The 16045-nt window shown below is 37.1% G+C and overlaps 1 protein-coding gene across 1 annotated transcript in view; it reads right to left on the bottom strand.

Annotated features, from left to right (window-relative positions):
• Positions 1-16045, bottom strand: part of LTBP1 (latent transforming growth factor beta binding protein 1) — a gene marked incomplete at both ends in the record, with an annotated part of 200785 nt that overhangs the window by 31540 nt on the left and 153200 nt on the right. Inside the window, 3 exons of the mRNA XM_084283576.1 lie at positions 1972-2097; positions 9374-9499; positions 13203-13325. Coding sequence (XP_084139702.1) covers positions 1972-2097; positions 9374-9499; positions 13203-13325 — 375 coding nt within the window. The remainder of the gene's footprint in view (positions 1-1971; positions 2098-9373; positions 9500-13202; positions 13326-16045) is intronic.

The raw sequence follows: 16045 nt of genomic DNA, 5'->3' as shown, positions 1-16045 counted from the left end.
TAAGAGCTACTTTAGCCAAACTTGTTCTCTTTTTATCAAACTTTCACTAGATTCAGGGAGTAAAATGAGCATGCTTTGGTGTGATTCAGACTGCACTATGAAAAGAGAAACCCCCTTTTTTCCCCTCAAAATCCCATTTTTCTCATGAACATTCACTGAATAGTGAACTCTCCACCCACACCTCCACTGCATGCCTCCCTTTATGCAAGTCCTCACAGGCTGCTTTGCAACCCACAAAGGTTATTCCTGGGATAGCCCCTGCAGAACAGTGCAAATTTTCTATCCCACATTTAGAAGCTCCAAACTACTCATAACTGTGACTGGCCAAGTACAAACAGAAAAAAAAAAAAAAAAAAGTAGAAAAAGAAAACAAACAAACATATTTTTTAACTTGGATTCTATATAACTGCTAATTAGTCTACCCTGAAAATGCTTTCAATTGATGGGAGAGTTGTCTGCTGTTTAAACAAAGGTTATGAAATATTCTTGGGATGACTTAACTTTACTCCATTTCAGGTTGCTAAAGTTTTGAACCTTTTTTACCTTTGAAAATCTACTTAGTCTTTTTACTAATGCCAGAATATGAAAATTATAATTTGTATATCACAAATCAGAAATATCTTTAATTGAGTAGGGTTCAAAGTGTAAGTTGTGAGGCAATGTTTTATCCTTTTTACCTCTTTTCCAGAAATAATGAAAACCCATTTATATGACTGAATGTTGATTTTTGTATGTTTTTATATTTAATTTATAGTTTGCTCAGAAAATGCATTTAGATTTTTCTTTATCTTTTTGTCAGATTCCTATCAAGAAGGAAGAAGTCATCTCTGAAGAATGTTGCCTAGCCAGGAATTATAAATACTTATCTTTCTCCTAAAACTGTTCTGCTGGATAACTGGCATCAAATTATAAGACCAGTTTATAATTTCCCACCATATTCTTGAGATCATGTGTATTAAGTAAAATAAAAATTGAGAGATTATGACTCAGACTTTAATTTTACACCAGCATTTACTTTTTTTTTCTCTGCTTAATTGGTTTTCACCTGTGAAAAATCACATATGCATTGATGTGTTGTAAACTAAGTGCTAAATGGCAGGAAAAAAATAGTAATAAAACTATTTAATATATTAGAAAACAGATATAAACTCTCCTGTACAACTTCCAACTCCTTTCTGTTCACTATACCATGTAGGCCTGTGCTCCCAGTAAATGTGTTTCATCCTGATTCTGAGTTGAAGAAATTGCTTAATGAATACCTTTCCTTGATCTGGTACTAATTTTACGTTAGAAACTTGTGCTGCCTCAGATGGTTCTCAGGTCCAACCATCGCTATTAACAACAGATATGGAAGCCTATTACTTACAAAAGAAACATGCACTATTTGCACATTTACAAAAATCTTATGTCTTTTCACAGTGCTAGGTATCTTTCTTGGGAGTTTGAAGCCAATGTTAAAATGTGTTCAAATACAATGTGCATAGGGAGGTGTGCCGTCTAATTCAGACTGGCTGTACCACATGCCAGACTTTATTTCCTGTAGGAGGTAGTACAGACTTCTGGTTATTCAGTTAAGAGACTAAACAGATGTTGCATTTAAGTAGGCTAAAGCATTAAATTCAATCTGTTACGATTTATGTTTGCGAATGGTTCTGACATGCAGAAGTAGTGGGTTTTCTTGTGTAACTTTTTTTTTTTTTTTTTTTTTTTTAAAGAGAGAAAATGAGTGGCTCAGCTTATTTGCTGTTGATTTCCATTCAATCCTAATAACAGGTTTTCATTAAGTGGCTACACAGTTAAGTTTCCACCTGGCACAGAGTTCAGCGAATAAAGCACAGCTCAACTTCACTGCTCAGTGGCCCAACTTGAACAAAACCAAAAATGTTCTTGTGAAGAAATGCGTTTTGCTTATAAGCTGCTTTTTGCTCACTAGAACCTTGCAGGAGTGACTAATTACATGTAGAAACTCACCTGTACAACCTTGCCCATCCTGTGCATCCTGATACCCTTGGTAACAGAGACAGCGATAGGAGCCATCCATATTTTCACAGAACCCATGACTGCCGCACAGTGTGCCGTTCACACATTCATCAACATCTGCAAAGAAGAATTTAACATCAGACAGGCAATGTCAGTGTGACAATTAAAGGCAGATACTCATGAAGAGTGAAGAAAAACAACAGATGGGCTGTTTTTGCAAACAGATACAGTGATCTCTCTCTGTACACTGGAAAGGAACACACAAAGGACAGACAAAAAAACCCAACAACTTAAATCATGTACAATTTTGATGATTGTTTCACTGTTAATTTCACAGGAAATATCTCATGTCAGACAATGATTCTTGTCAACTGCCTTCCACCTGTTTCACCAACCTGCCCAATCATAGCATGATGCTGTGCCACAGAAAAAGACAATTTAAATGTGACCCTCTCTCCCTCCAAATTTCCTACAGGTTCTGCCAGTGGAGCATTACGCAGTCAACAACGTACTTGAAACTGAACCCCCTGTGCAAGAAGTGCTTAAGAGTATGGTTACATCCCTTGTGTAGAAGTGCTGAATGTGGGCAAAAGAGTTTATGTGGTGCTTAGAAGTGCTTGCACAGATCTCATTCTGGCTCTTGAAAGAGAAGAGAATTTCATGGTACATGTGGTAAGTGGTAAGTAGCTACAGACCAAAAATTCTGGCTTTAATCCTTTAGGTTTACACATATGAATAATGTTATTCGAGTAGGCAAACAAACTACAATGCTTATGTGCTTTCCATACTCATCCTTTCATTTGTAGTTACCATTAGTGGTTTGCTGGCCTTACAAGTAAAAGTCACTGTGTAAGTCTGTTCTGTGACTCAGCTGCCCACCAGCCTACAATCACAGAATCATAACAAAGCAGAGCTGCTTGTGGCAGAACATGGTTTATTTTTGTAAGTGTATTACAAGTGTGAGGAATATATTATTTTTATCTTCACTTGAATTAAGATCTAAACCTAAGGCCTTGATCATCGTTTAAGATGTTAAGGTGTGTTTTTTTCAGGAGGAAGAACATTCACTCAGAAAACTGGGAGCCTGCCAGGGTACTAGGATTAGTACCTTCTGCCTTCTGAATTCCTATGCAGTTTGAAGCAGAGAAGTTATTGCTGTATTTCTTTCCTAGAAACCATTACGACTGTAAAGTAAGGATGGCATTCACTTGGAATTATATTCCGTGCTGTGCCTCAGGGGTAATTACATTTTAAATGGTGAAGAAAGTGACCTGCTTTTGATTCACCTGGGTACAAGCACAGTCATTAATTCTTCACATTAGGGTAGACCTTCATGTGACAGATCTCACCAGTGAAGGCCTTAAGTGCTCACTGAACTAAAGGGCTGATGGGACTGAATCCTGCACTGACACAGAGAGGACACCTTTGAACAGGTGAGCAGCACTGCTGTTTGGTGTCTTTCTGAAAGAGTAGGGCTGAAATGAAGTCCTGCCTGCTCCCTCCAGATGTTCATGGCTGTGTCTAAGGTTTAGAAAAAGTCAGCAAAGATGCAACTCCTTCTTCTTCTCCTGGCAGCACTCAATGTGTAAGGATATTTTCATTTTTTAACCATGTCTGAAGCCATGTCTCTAACCATTTATTACCACGTGGTCACAAATCCCCACGCTATCTGCATTACCATTCACAGATTTCCTAACAGGTTGCCTGTTTGCTTCCCTCTCACTCCTTAATCACCCAAAGTCATCCAAACACACTTCTGTCTGCCTCAGGCTGAGACTTTTTTTGGGGTCTTGAAAAACAGCCTTTCCTATTTGCTGTGGTTGGGGTTGAGACAGGTTTAGAACTCCATATAGACACTCAAGACCAGAAGAGGCTATCCACATAATGTAGCCTGATCACTGAAATAAATTTAAAACAAAACAAAACAAAACAACCACCTCTGGCATGTTTTTTTAACCAGGTAAATTGTGGAATCGTAACATCTTTTTCATAAAGGCATCTAATATCATCTTAAGGTTGTTTAAGTGATGGAAAACTCTCCTTTCACTGAACTGATCCACTGGTTAATAATGTTCAGCTAAAACATAAAATTAATGCAAAAACTTCATGTACTAAATACACTGAAATCTAGGAGACATTTATGAGTATAGTTATTTTTAAAAAGTACTTGTAGATGGAACTTGCAGAATATTTTATTTGGTTTGTTGGTTTTGTCTGAAGTTCCAATAATCTTTTTATCTTGATTTATTAAACAAAGAAAAATATTAAAGGAATTAATTTTATAAAGGGTTATTTTTTATTTGGCAAAGAATATAATAGCTACTGTGTTTATTCTGAAGGAACCGTATATAAAAACGTGAGTGCTTTGTGAATAATGAAGTTTTTGGAATCTACCACAAACCTTCCCAAGTAGAATTAATTCAGCAGTAAGAGAAAACAATATATACCTGTATTAAAACACTGTCAAATGTGAAAGGTTAAGTATTCTATTTGATACCCTTTCTTTTTCTAGTCACCATAATGACAGAATTATAAAAAGATGGATATGGAGTTACTGGGAGAAAGATAAAATTACCACATCAGCAGCTATCATTGTGGTTTTTTCATCCGTCGCTTTTGCTACTGAGTATTAGACCTGCATGACATTGCAGATTAATTTTTAGTCTCTCACAATCTGGAGTTTTACATATCTGGGCAAAAAATCTCAATACTGTATCTCTTATTCAGAAGGCCCAGTTAAGAAGGGAATTCAAACTGAGTAAGCAGTGGTGGACTGACAGCCAGGAATTTAAGAAAACAGACAATAATACAGTGTTTGTATTTTCAGTGGCCAGCTATAGCTTAATAACAGAAGTTCCTGAGCCACAGGACATTTACACTGTAAAAAGCCTAGACAGAAGAGACAACTGGGGATTTTAGAATTACATGAATTACAGTTTTGCTTTTATTTAATAGCTAAATATTAAAGAAAACAAATAGGGGAATGGATCGTGGTCTCCAAAAGTAAACTAAGGTCACTGACGGAAAAGCTGCAGAGACAAAATTTGTGATCATAGCAAGTACCCTAATTTAGTATATAATATGCATAGAAGATGGTTTTGTTTTTAAAAAGTACACAGTCTGAATATGACTGGATCTTTTAGTGCTTGGGAAATTACAGAGAAGGTCCAAGCACCAAATATTTTTCCTTGTCTAGACAGCTCACTCAAAGGACTCCTGTTTTACAGCCGGAAAGGGCATTTGTTTCTTTAATCGTGCTGTAAAGCACGAACCTTGTAATCGGCAATTCTCATGCTATATAGAGGCAAAGCAAGGAGAAAAAACTAAACATGAAACTAACATATCCTGTGTCTATACAGCGAGTAAGACAGCTCTATAATTATGACCTGCTTTAGAATCCATGACTTGGTGCTGCCTGGTTTAATCAGAACTCCTTTGATCTAACGTCATCAAGATCTAAAGAAAGGCAACACGTGTGCACTCAAGCTTACTTCTATTCTGCTCAACACCACGTTGTTTTCTGCCAATGTGAACAAGGTGAATGTATACTTAACCTCAGGCATGATATTTTGCAAAAAATTGCAAAAATTTACATTGCAAAGTGTCTGGAAGAGAAACTATTGCTAGGACAGCTCTGTACAGTGCTTAGGAGAACAAGGCTGTGCTTCTGACACATAAAAATCACTGTTATGAGAGTATCAGGGCAATGAATATTTGAATACAGATTTTGGCCATCTAGAGACAATGATTCTGGATGGTCATTCAAACATTGCAATGATGTTGGCAAGAAAGAAACTCTTGTTTTTCCCTTTGTGTTCTTATTTCTTTAGCTGCTGTGCAGATAAGTAGCAGCTGTTGTCCTAAAACATCTCTATCAGGAAACAGAGATAGAGGTTGCAGAGCACTGATGGGATGAACAAGTTCTTCTGGAGTGCCTCTTGAGGCAAGCAGTGAAGCTAGGGGCTTGCAGCAGACAGGAAAAGTGAGGGAGCGACTGAGAGACAGATGGGATTGGACACAGAGACAGAAGAGGTGCTTGGGGCAGGATATTGACTAAGCATCAGAGAATCTTGAATCTGAGTTTTTGCCAACACCGTTGACTTGCAGCCAACTAGGTAAGACCCTGCCTTTACAGGAACCCCTGAGAGCTCAACAGGGAGCTAGGGAGTGCTCCGAGAGCCTCCTGTTCAGAGAGCCTGGTGCAGCCAAATTGCTGAACATGGGGCCAGGCAGCAGTGGAATGTCACTGCCACAACAAAAGTTTGTCTGCACCTTGGAAGAAGACAGTCTCTGCAGCTGTTCAGTTTTCTTTGGCCAATTGCCATAAAAGCTCCATACCAGAACTGAACCACATGGGGTTCTTAAATGTTTCATGTTGTTGTTGTTTCTGACTTTTCAAAAAAAAATGATTCAAACTCATACAAAAACAGTCTGGAGATACGGAAAATCTGTTCCCCAGGCACAGAAAGGCGTCTGAATCCAGCAAAATTTCCTCAGGTTCTTTCTCTGATGGTATAAACAGTTATTCTCACTCACTTAACTAGAATTAAATTCACAGAGAAACTTCGTGTAAAGAACAGTAGCTTCTGCGGCTGGGAGCCACATCCTTTCTCAGTACCTGGAATGTCACACATTCCTTTTGTTTTTGATCCTTTTGTTTCATCTTGTCTTTTTGCATGAAGCTAACTCCTGAAACTAACACCAGTACAAATACTAACACTGAAGTCATCAGTGCTCCCTTTAAATGATTTTCTTCAGCTATATAATTGTTTTTATTAAAATGACAGAATGGAGAAACTAGTCATGGTAGAAAAGGATTGCTGCTGCTGCAGAAGACTAGAAGTACCCTTGCTTCGCCAAGCTATTAAAATACTTTTCCAAGTGCTGAATATGAAGTCTGATCTGTATTCCATACTCACCACCAATTACTTGCGAAGCACGGTCAACTGGTTTTGTACTTGTTGTTTTATTCTTCATTAAAAAAGTTCCAAAACTACTCACAATCCTAGAAACAGATCTTATGATTTCATCCTTTTCTACTTCATAAAACTGGCTTTTTTATTCTAATGAAGATTAACTTTGTACTACTTTATCATACGTGATGGTAACCCATGCCTGGAAACTGTGCTACTTATTACCTGACAGAGATCCAGACAGAGAGGACTCACTATTTCTGGTATATCTCCTAAAATTAGATGTCGCTAACATATACTTTTTTTTAAGCTGTATTTCTGTTCAGTTTTGCCTTTTTAATTTCTGAGAGTTTTATTTTACAAGGTTAGAAAGTCTTCTTCTAAATTTGGTTTGGAATAAAGTGTTTGGTTTCTACTAATAGCATGCTACACTTTTTAATTTTTTTTTTAAACTATGTTCAACGGTGAGGCAAAACACCTGTTACTACTTTTCTTGCCGAGAAACTGAAGATATTTAACCATACCCTTCCTAAAGACTGAGTGAGATGTATATATGCTGCCAAGAGAGTCCATGAACATGCTTTTAGCAATTCATTACCAAAAAACTTGGAATTGTCCTCATTACTTGGGATCATAAAATGCTGGCTCCTCCACCAATCGCTATTCAGATTCATTCTCTCTGGTCTACTTGACCAGGCTTTTCTATTACAGTAAGAAAATGGTTCTTACAATTCATACCATGATCACAATACAAAGTAAATGTTTAGGGATGAATAAGCAACAAAATATCTATAGGATTTTTTAGTTACCATCAATAATTAAAACACTAATATTGTGTTTAATATCATACCGTATCTAAATATAGAGCACACATCCTCTTACATCAGCATAACAGTGATACCCTTGCCAATAGTGTATTTCATGTGCTTAGTTATTATGTTACTTATTACATATCGAGTTATATGTCAGGTGAAATAATAATGCTGTTTTTCCTCTGGTAAAAGTAGGGGAAGTAAATGCTACAGAAGTTTCCATGCATCTTCTCTACTGGAGGAAGAACCTTTTCACTAGGCCTAAGTGAACTGATGAGAAGAGCTGGCTTGTGAAAACCAGTTATACGACGATTTACTGGATTATAATTTGGAACAGAACAGCTTGCTTACTTCTTGAACGCTTGAGATCCATCACCCATAGATTTTAACACTGAGCTACCTCTGCCCAGGTCTTCTCCTCTGCATACATCCTGCTGAACTACTATAGCGTAACTTTTTCCTCTTCAATATCATTACTTTTCCCACAAGGCTTCTTGCCTTGAAAAGTCCTCTCATCCATGAGAACAGCCATTTTTCATCCAGTCAGGGGAATTTATGTTTTCTGTCAGCATCACTGACTACATAAAGCCACATATCTTCTTGGTATCATTGACAGCAAGTCTCCTGTTTTAAATCAAGTGCAGGAGAGCAACATCACTAGCAATTGTGTGCTTTCCATTAGCAACGGGATATTTTCTCATGTTATAACCAAATAAAAACCCTAGGTGGACCTAAATTCTAGGCTTCTTGATGTTTCTCACCAGTGTTATTACTGTAGCAACTTTTACAATCTTAAATGAAAAATACCTGTATGAGCAAGCTTGCATATAAAGTGTAAACTGACTTTATCACTGCAAAGATCTAGTTACTAAGATTTACTCAATTTCTGACATTTCAAAATGTCTGAAGTGCTATCGTTGTCAGCATTTTACTACAATTTCTCACTGGAGCTCTGTTATATGGATGCTTCATCTGGTGGTCAAGGTCTTGACAAGGCAGGTTCTGTTGTCTCACATCCAGCAATAAGAATATTTAGGCAGCTCAGGCTTGCTTCTAATGCATGTAAGACACTTTAAATTAAATAACACTAAATACATATGGCTGTAAGGACTACCCATCTGAAACCTCTTAGAAGCCCAAATTCCAACCTCACTTTATTTGCATTTTCTAAATATTTCTTCTTTCACCTATGCTATATGACAGAAATAATTTTCCATCTCTGAATAGACTTTCATGTTATTACAGGTGTCCTCTGGTTTCACATATTTTAGTATAAGGATATCATTGCCATCTCTGTCATCATTTGCTATAGTTATGCCAGTATTCCTTCTTTTTCACAAATTTCTTTTGCTTTCAAAAATAAAATCTGATGTTCAGATGGCGAATTTTTTAAAAGTCAAGACAAGTAAAACAGCTTCTAACAGACATTAATTCTACTGCGTCGCCCATTTTGTACAGTTCCTGTTACACTTCTTGTGACACAAACAGCAACATATCATGCCATGCATTTAAGAGGAAAAAAAAAAGGGACCTTTAGGTGGCAGGTTGATGAGTTAATATTATTTTTGCAGTATTACACCCAAACTGACTGTCTTTCTTACTCAACTAGTAACAGCAAAGCAATGGGAATGCAGGGGGAAGCTCATGCATTACTATGACTTGTCTCACCTTCGCATGTTCGGCCATCTGCAGACACAGAAAAGCCCTGCTCACATATGCACTGGTAGGACCCATCTGTGTTCAGACACTCCCCGTGAGGTGAACAGAGGTCAGATCTCTCACATTCATTGATATCTGCAAACAGAGACATTAGTAGCTTTGCAAATAACCATTCCCTTAATATTAAGCCTTAGTTCAATTAGTCTTAAATGAAGCTTTTGTATCTACCAGCTAGGCAAATCAGGCTCTTTTTCCGGAGTAACCAAATCTTGTGGGATCTTTTTTAAACTCTGTATAAGCATCAGTATGTTCTGATTTACCATACTCCCTCTATATCACTCTCTGCAATGAGGATGAGCAGATGAGAATGATTTGTGAGATGTCAGGATAAGCTCTACACAAGCCAACATTTCTTCTGCATTAGGGGAATTCTCAGATGGCTCCTTCTCACTGATTCTTGATTGCTGTATGCTTGTCAACTTTGTGCATCTGGCTCCATGTGTTTGTATTACCAGCAGGTCTGGAGCTGCATCTTTTCCAGCAAGTTGATTTTATACAATTTAAAGCCAAATACTCATTTTACTTTTTTTTTTTTTTTTTTTTTTCTTATGGGGAGTGGTCCCAAAAGTTTGGTATATAAGAGTTCATAATCATTGTTCTTTTTCTGGAATTTAGAAAGCATTTTCCAAATACTGCCTTTCAAACTTACTTTTTATCTAAAAACCGAGAATTTCTTTCTGATTGATGTTTTCTTACCAACAGAACCTGCCATCAGAACTCAAAGATCACATACATTCATTCTTTTTTTTTTTCAAGACATACATTCACAAGAATTGTAAAAAATAAAATAAATAGAATAAAATTGTACCTGTGGCATTTTGCTTTACTGAAACCTTTAAGAAGTTTTCAGTATCATGCTGAGATCAAACAAAAACTTAGAAAAAAAATACTTGAGATGTTTTCATCCATCGTAACAGATAGAATTTCTTACTCTTAACTGTGTCTTTTATTGCTTAAATTTCCAGCCGTCTTTAGAGTCATGCAAAATGCATCAAAGTAGACAATAATTTTGATAGTCTAGATAAACTACAATTTTGGCACTATTATTTCAAGTCCCATAATGCCATTATAGAATTTTCTTTAAATGCAGACTGATTGTATCTTGTGTACATAAACCTTCTAGGCCAGTGTCCTGAAGGCATTGTGCATGTGGAAAGAACAAATGCAGCCTGGGGAAGGTAATATCTGTAAAAGGTGCTAAGGGAAAAGTCAGTGTGCTGCATTTCACACAACACCTACATATATGAAGTCTTCTATGAAATCAAGGCAATTGTAGACCAATGGCATACTCTGTGAAGCTCTTTGAAGGTGTCCAAGACAGGTAAGTTTGGAGATCAGCAAAGACAAGTGCAGTACAGTACCTTCTCAGCATGCACACTGTTCTCGAAACTAAGCTGTCAGTGTTTTAAAACTGCCAGAAAAATACTGGAAACCATAAGAGCTGATTACACAAGGGTAGAATGACATTTAAGAGACGGGAAAACAAAATTAATAATGTCAGGGAAATAGAGTTTAATTTGTCTGAAAGAGAACACTACATACTTTATGATATTTTGGATTCTTTTCAGCTTTGCTCCTAACCAAAATACATGTTCTTAATTTCTAGCCTAAATTTTAGTCCAGATTCAACTTTGCAGACACTCATTGTGATAAATTTGCCAGTTTAATTCAAGAGTTCTCTACTTTCAATTATGATTTCTTTTGATGGTAAGAACACTATAATTAAATCTCCCCTAATTTTTCTTTACCAAAATACACAGCTTAAAATTATTCAATCCTTTCTCTTCCAGGCCATCATCTTTTTTGAGTTCCTCTCTGAACTCTTTTCAACTGATCAGCATCCATTTTGAATTTTGGGCTACTAAATGTCCAAGTACAACCATGTGCCAAGAGCAGCTGCATAAGTGCAAAATAGAGGTAAAAAACCCTTGCATACTTCTTACGTATATTATGCTTTTTCTATCTTCCAGACAGTGCATTAGTCCTACTGGCCACAGGGTTGCACTGGAAGCTCATGTTTAGCTACCTATCTCTGACCCCTAAATCCTTTTCAATCACTGTGTCCCAGAAGGAAACCCACTATCCTACACATGTGATTGAGATTCCTTCTTCAATATGTAACTGGCTGTATTAAAATATATATTGTTTGCTCATACCCAGTTTACAATGTGTTCAAGATCACTCTGCACTAGTGGCCTATTATCTTCATCTTTTACCACACCCCTAATCTCTCCACACAAATTCTGTCAAAAATGTTTCTGTTTTTTTTTTTTCTTACTATTACAGAATTCTGATATAAGAATTAACTTTCAGTCATTTAAAGATGTCTCTGTTTCACTGCTGTGTGAAGCATTTTGAAGCAAACTACTGAAGCAAAACAGTCATAATTTGCAATGTAAATATGGCTAGTTTTGTCCAGTCCAAAATACAGGACAATAAAAATATATTCAAGATTTCATTCTCTGACTAATGAAAATTCTACTAGTAGATCTTGTAACAGCTCAACAACAGGTAGCTTACACAGTAATAATCTTCTAAACATATTCAATTCTGTTAGTCACAGACCTCCCTTTATATTCTTTCATGGTGTCCAGCTCTGCTATTCTAACTTGTCTGTATTCATTGTATCAGCTCCCCCTTTCTTCCATTTGTTCTGATACTCATTTGGCTACTGTTCAAGTGGTTTCACACACCTTCTACAACAAATTCTTATTTTTCAACATTCATGGTCTTTTTTCTCAAGTGTGGCATTACCTGAAATGATTTCCAATATTAATTCACATTTTTCTGTTTACAATACTGTCTACCCCTTAGTTGGCTCCTAAGTGCTTTCAGTTTTGTGATATTCATTCATGTAGCCTATATACTTCTCCTTAACATAGTGGAGTGAAGAGAATTAGATGGTAGGAAAGCTGGCACTGATTTATAGCTTGTGGTCAATTCCCCTTTATCTGCTAAAGCAAAATCTAATACAGTACTTCTCTATGTTGAATGCAATGTTTTCAGCATTAGAAAGCAGTCACATGTAATACTTAGAAGTTTTGCAAGGAATTTACTGTTGGTTGCATAAGATCTTCAACAAAGATTAGTTGGAATGTAGTCTCTCAGCTCAAGTCTAAACTGTGCATGAGAGGAGCCAAAGCAAAGTCCAAACTCCTGGTCCTCCAATCATTTAGAGCATGAACATGGTACCACTTTCCAGCTCTGAGACCATTTCTTGTCTCATAAAAATGGATGGTAAAAGGGAGTGCTGAGGCATGCCTGGGTGTTGTGCCAACACAGAGATAGGATTCTTCAGACCCAAAAGTTGGGAAGTACTTTTTCTGGATTTGGCAGTGTTGGCTTAGCCTCAGGTAACACATTCTCTTCCTCCCCATTCTCCACATAGTACTGCAAAATGTTTTAGAGATGACAGAGAGATGACCTAACATGACCTGAGAATAGCTATAATGCTTTGTTATGACATCAGTTCACAAACATACAAGGTACTGTCAAAATAAATGCTACCAGGATTTGGGAAAATGCAGTACTGAATCTCTGTGAGTGCTAACATAGATTTTCTTTCGTGTTATGAAGGCTGAAATTTAAGCCTCTTGAACTAATCTCTCAACTTATATTTAGAGACAATGATATTAAGTGAGAAGAGTAAGAAAGTACTACCAATCATAAATAAAATGAGTTTCTCCTCATTATCATGATCCGTGACCTTCACAAGTTATGATTATAAACTTGCATACTTATAAAAATGATCCTGGCATTTTTAATAGCTATTTCATACCTTGACATCCCCTATTTGCTATCTGCTGGAAGCCATCTGGACAAGTGCATTTGTAAGACCCATCGGTATTCATGCAGCTTCCTCGAAGGCATACATCACTGTCTTGAAGGCATTCATCAATATCTGAAATAAAAATGTAACTGAATAATCAAATGATGTAAAAACTGATGAATTTTTTAAGTGACACTTCAATACTAATGTAGCAACTTGAAGCTACAGTGTCCTCTAATAACTACGTGAGGATGTCCTCTTAATTTCTTTCAGCATATTATCAGACTTCTTGTATTTCTAGAAAGCTTTAAAATTTGAGTTTGTGGATCATTTCTTCTTAGCAAGCATATTGAATGTGTGTCATTTTAACTCTAATGAAAAATATCATAACAGACCTTTATATCAATCTCTACCTTACTATAATGGTGACTGTGGCATTACAGTAGTACAATTATCAAGAAAAGCCAACCAGCTGTCTTTGTCTTCCAAGAAAGACACAAAAAATGCCTACTGATACAAACTTGTATTTTGAAAGATGTATCTTCAGACATGTTTAGACCGCTGCACAAAGTTCCCTGAGCCTGAACTGACCTGACTCAGATGTTGTCTAGAGCATGTGCAAGCCCAGGCATAGCTGGTGTGCCACACCAGACAAGACATGCCTATGGAGACTACTCACAAGAGAGCCACGTGGACAGAAGGCTTGTAGCACACAGACCACACTGTGTGTACAGCTGTGCTAATGATTGTTTTCTCAGAGGCAGTTTATGTGATGCAATACAGCTATTTTGCGGGCTTAGCAGCTTCATTACAAAGCTGAATAGTTGATTTTGCGTAGTGCTGCACCTAAGCCATAAATCCAGACGAAGAGCCAGGGCATGCAGGGTCCAGCTCCCAGCTGCCTACCCACCACATTCCCAGTGCCAAGTCGTCAGTCTATAGACTGCCCTAGTGTCTTGACGTTGATGGGGTAAACATGACACATAGCTGGGAAAGATTCAAGACAGAAGCTAGATACAAAACAACCAATTATTTCAAGAACATATTGGCATACTGGATATTGGCATTGTCTTTACCAAAAGTCTTTTCTTTCCATTACCTTTCAAAGGCAATGGCAGCCCAAGAGATAAAACAGAGCACAGGTACAGGATTAACTCAGCAACTGCCTACATTCCAGTGATTTTACATGGTTTTGTTTCACTACAACTAAAGATCACAAAGTACTTCATGACTGGGTCTCTGTTTTTAAAAGCAAACAGAAAATAGAAGAAAAATCTCAGAAGTAACTTGCGCCTTTCTCCTCAGTGATCTACCTTGTAATCAGTCGAGTCTATTGCTTTGATGGGTCAGAGTTTCTCCTGAAAAAACTGACAAAGAGTTTTTCCACGGCCTTGGAATATTCTGACTTCTTAACCACAGATTTGATATAACTAGAATTGCAACCTTTTCATGCATTTCAGGAATAATAACAATTGTAATTAAAAAAACAGGACATGACCTCATTTCTACATTTATCTCTGGAAGGCCTACACTGTACATCAAAGTGCAACTATCCTTGGGATTTAATCTATTTGATTAAAATAAGAAATAGTGATTGCTTTCTTACATATATGAATGTTATTGCAGATAAAACTGCACTTAATACTGACAAAATTGTGACCTTTTGATAACCACATGTTTTATAATCATTTTCAACGGAGAAATAAATTGTGGTTTATTTGAAAAACAGCAATTAAATTTGACTGGGAGCATGAGAAAAAAATTAACGACTCCCCTGCGCCGAGTTAATGCCAAGCCTCACAACAAGAAGGCGTTTTCTGCCAAATTCAGTCAAAATTCATTATTTTCCATATAGGACAAAAACCTCCCTTTCTCTGATGGAACTCTTCACAGCTCCTATGGTTACTGCACAAGAATCTTGAGGAAAAGCAGAGACACTAAGTCATTCTTGAAGTGTTCAGTACTTTCTATCACCCTTCACAGGTATACATTTAGAGCATTTGGGCTAGCAAAATCTCTGAAGGCTGCTAGGACAGCCCAAGTTCTTTGAGATGTACAGTCTACATGTAAGTTCAGATAGCGCATACACATATTTCTGAAGGTGAAGAAAATCAGAAGAGGTGAACTTACAGCAGACAAAGCATTCTTACAGAGAGCAGAACTAGCATGGTGTGTTCACACTTGGTTTCCAAGGTGCAAAAAGCAGTCCATAATGTCATGTACTTCAGAAAATATTGAAGGGATATAGTGCAAGTACTGAAGAATTTCTTCTATTTCAAGATATGGACAGATTTTGTTGAGAATTTTTAATACTTATGAAAATCTAAAGCAAACAAATTGTCTCTGCAGAAATTAACCACTTTGTCACTGGATGGAGCAGCTGTAGACTTTGTTACAGACTCTTGTGAATGAGACAAAGGCTGTGGGGTAAGGGAACAGCTTTACCTGTTTTCCCTGTATGATCCAATTCATCCTCTTTTGCCTTGAGAGCTTCTGAAATTGTTTTTTCTTGAAAATTGCCCTTGAATTGGAACAAGGAAGAGATGAAGATAAAGTAAAGCATGGACCTCTCCTGTCAGCCCACATCACAGTGATGGAAAGCAGCAACAGTTACTGTGACTTCCCGGGCTTTATGAAATGTGCCAAAGCAGACTGAAGAGAAGTTCTGGAAACTATGATGGATTTACATTAATTTCTATATTTCATTTGCTCTTCCTCACTACAAGATGGTTTAACTAACAATTTTCCAAGCTCACACTCTTTTGACAGCATTTACTAGTTCAAAATCTTTCTCTGCAGACTTAGTGGTTTGTAAGGCCTCTTGCTGAAGCAATTTAAATGCCTGAAATGGT

This window comes from Netta rufina (genome assembly GCF_964035555.1).
Source record: "Netta rufina genome assembly, chromosome: 3".
Classification (NCBI taxonomy): Eukaryota; Metazoa; Chordata; class Aves; order Anseriformes; family Anatidae; genus Netta; species Netta rufina.
This window is presented reverse-complemented; position numbering and strand designations above follow the sequence as displayed.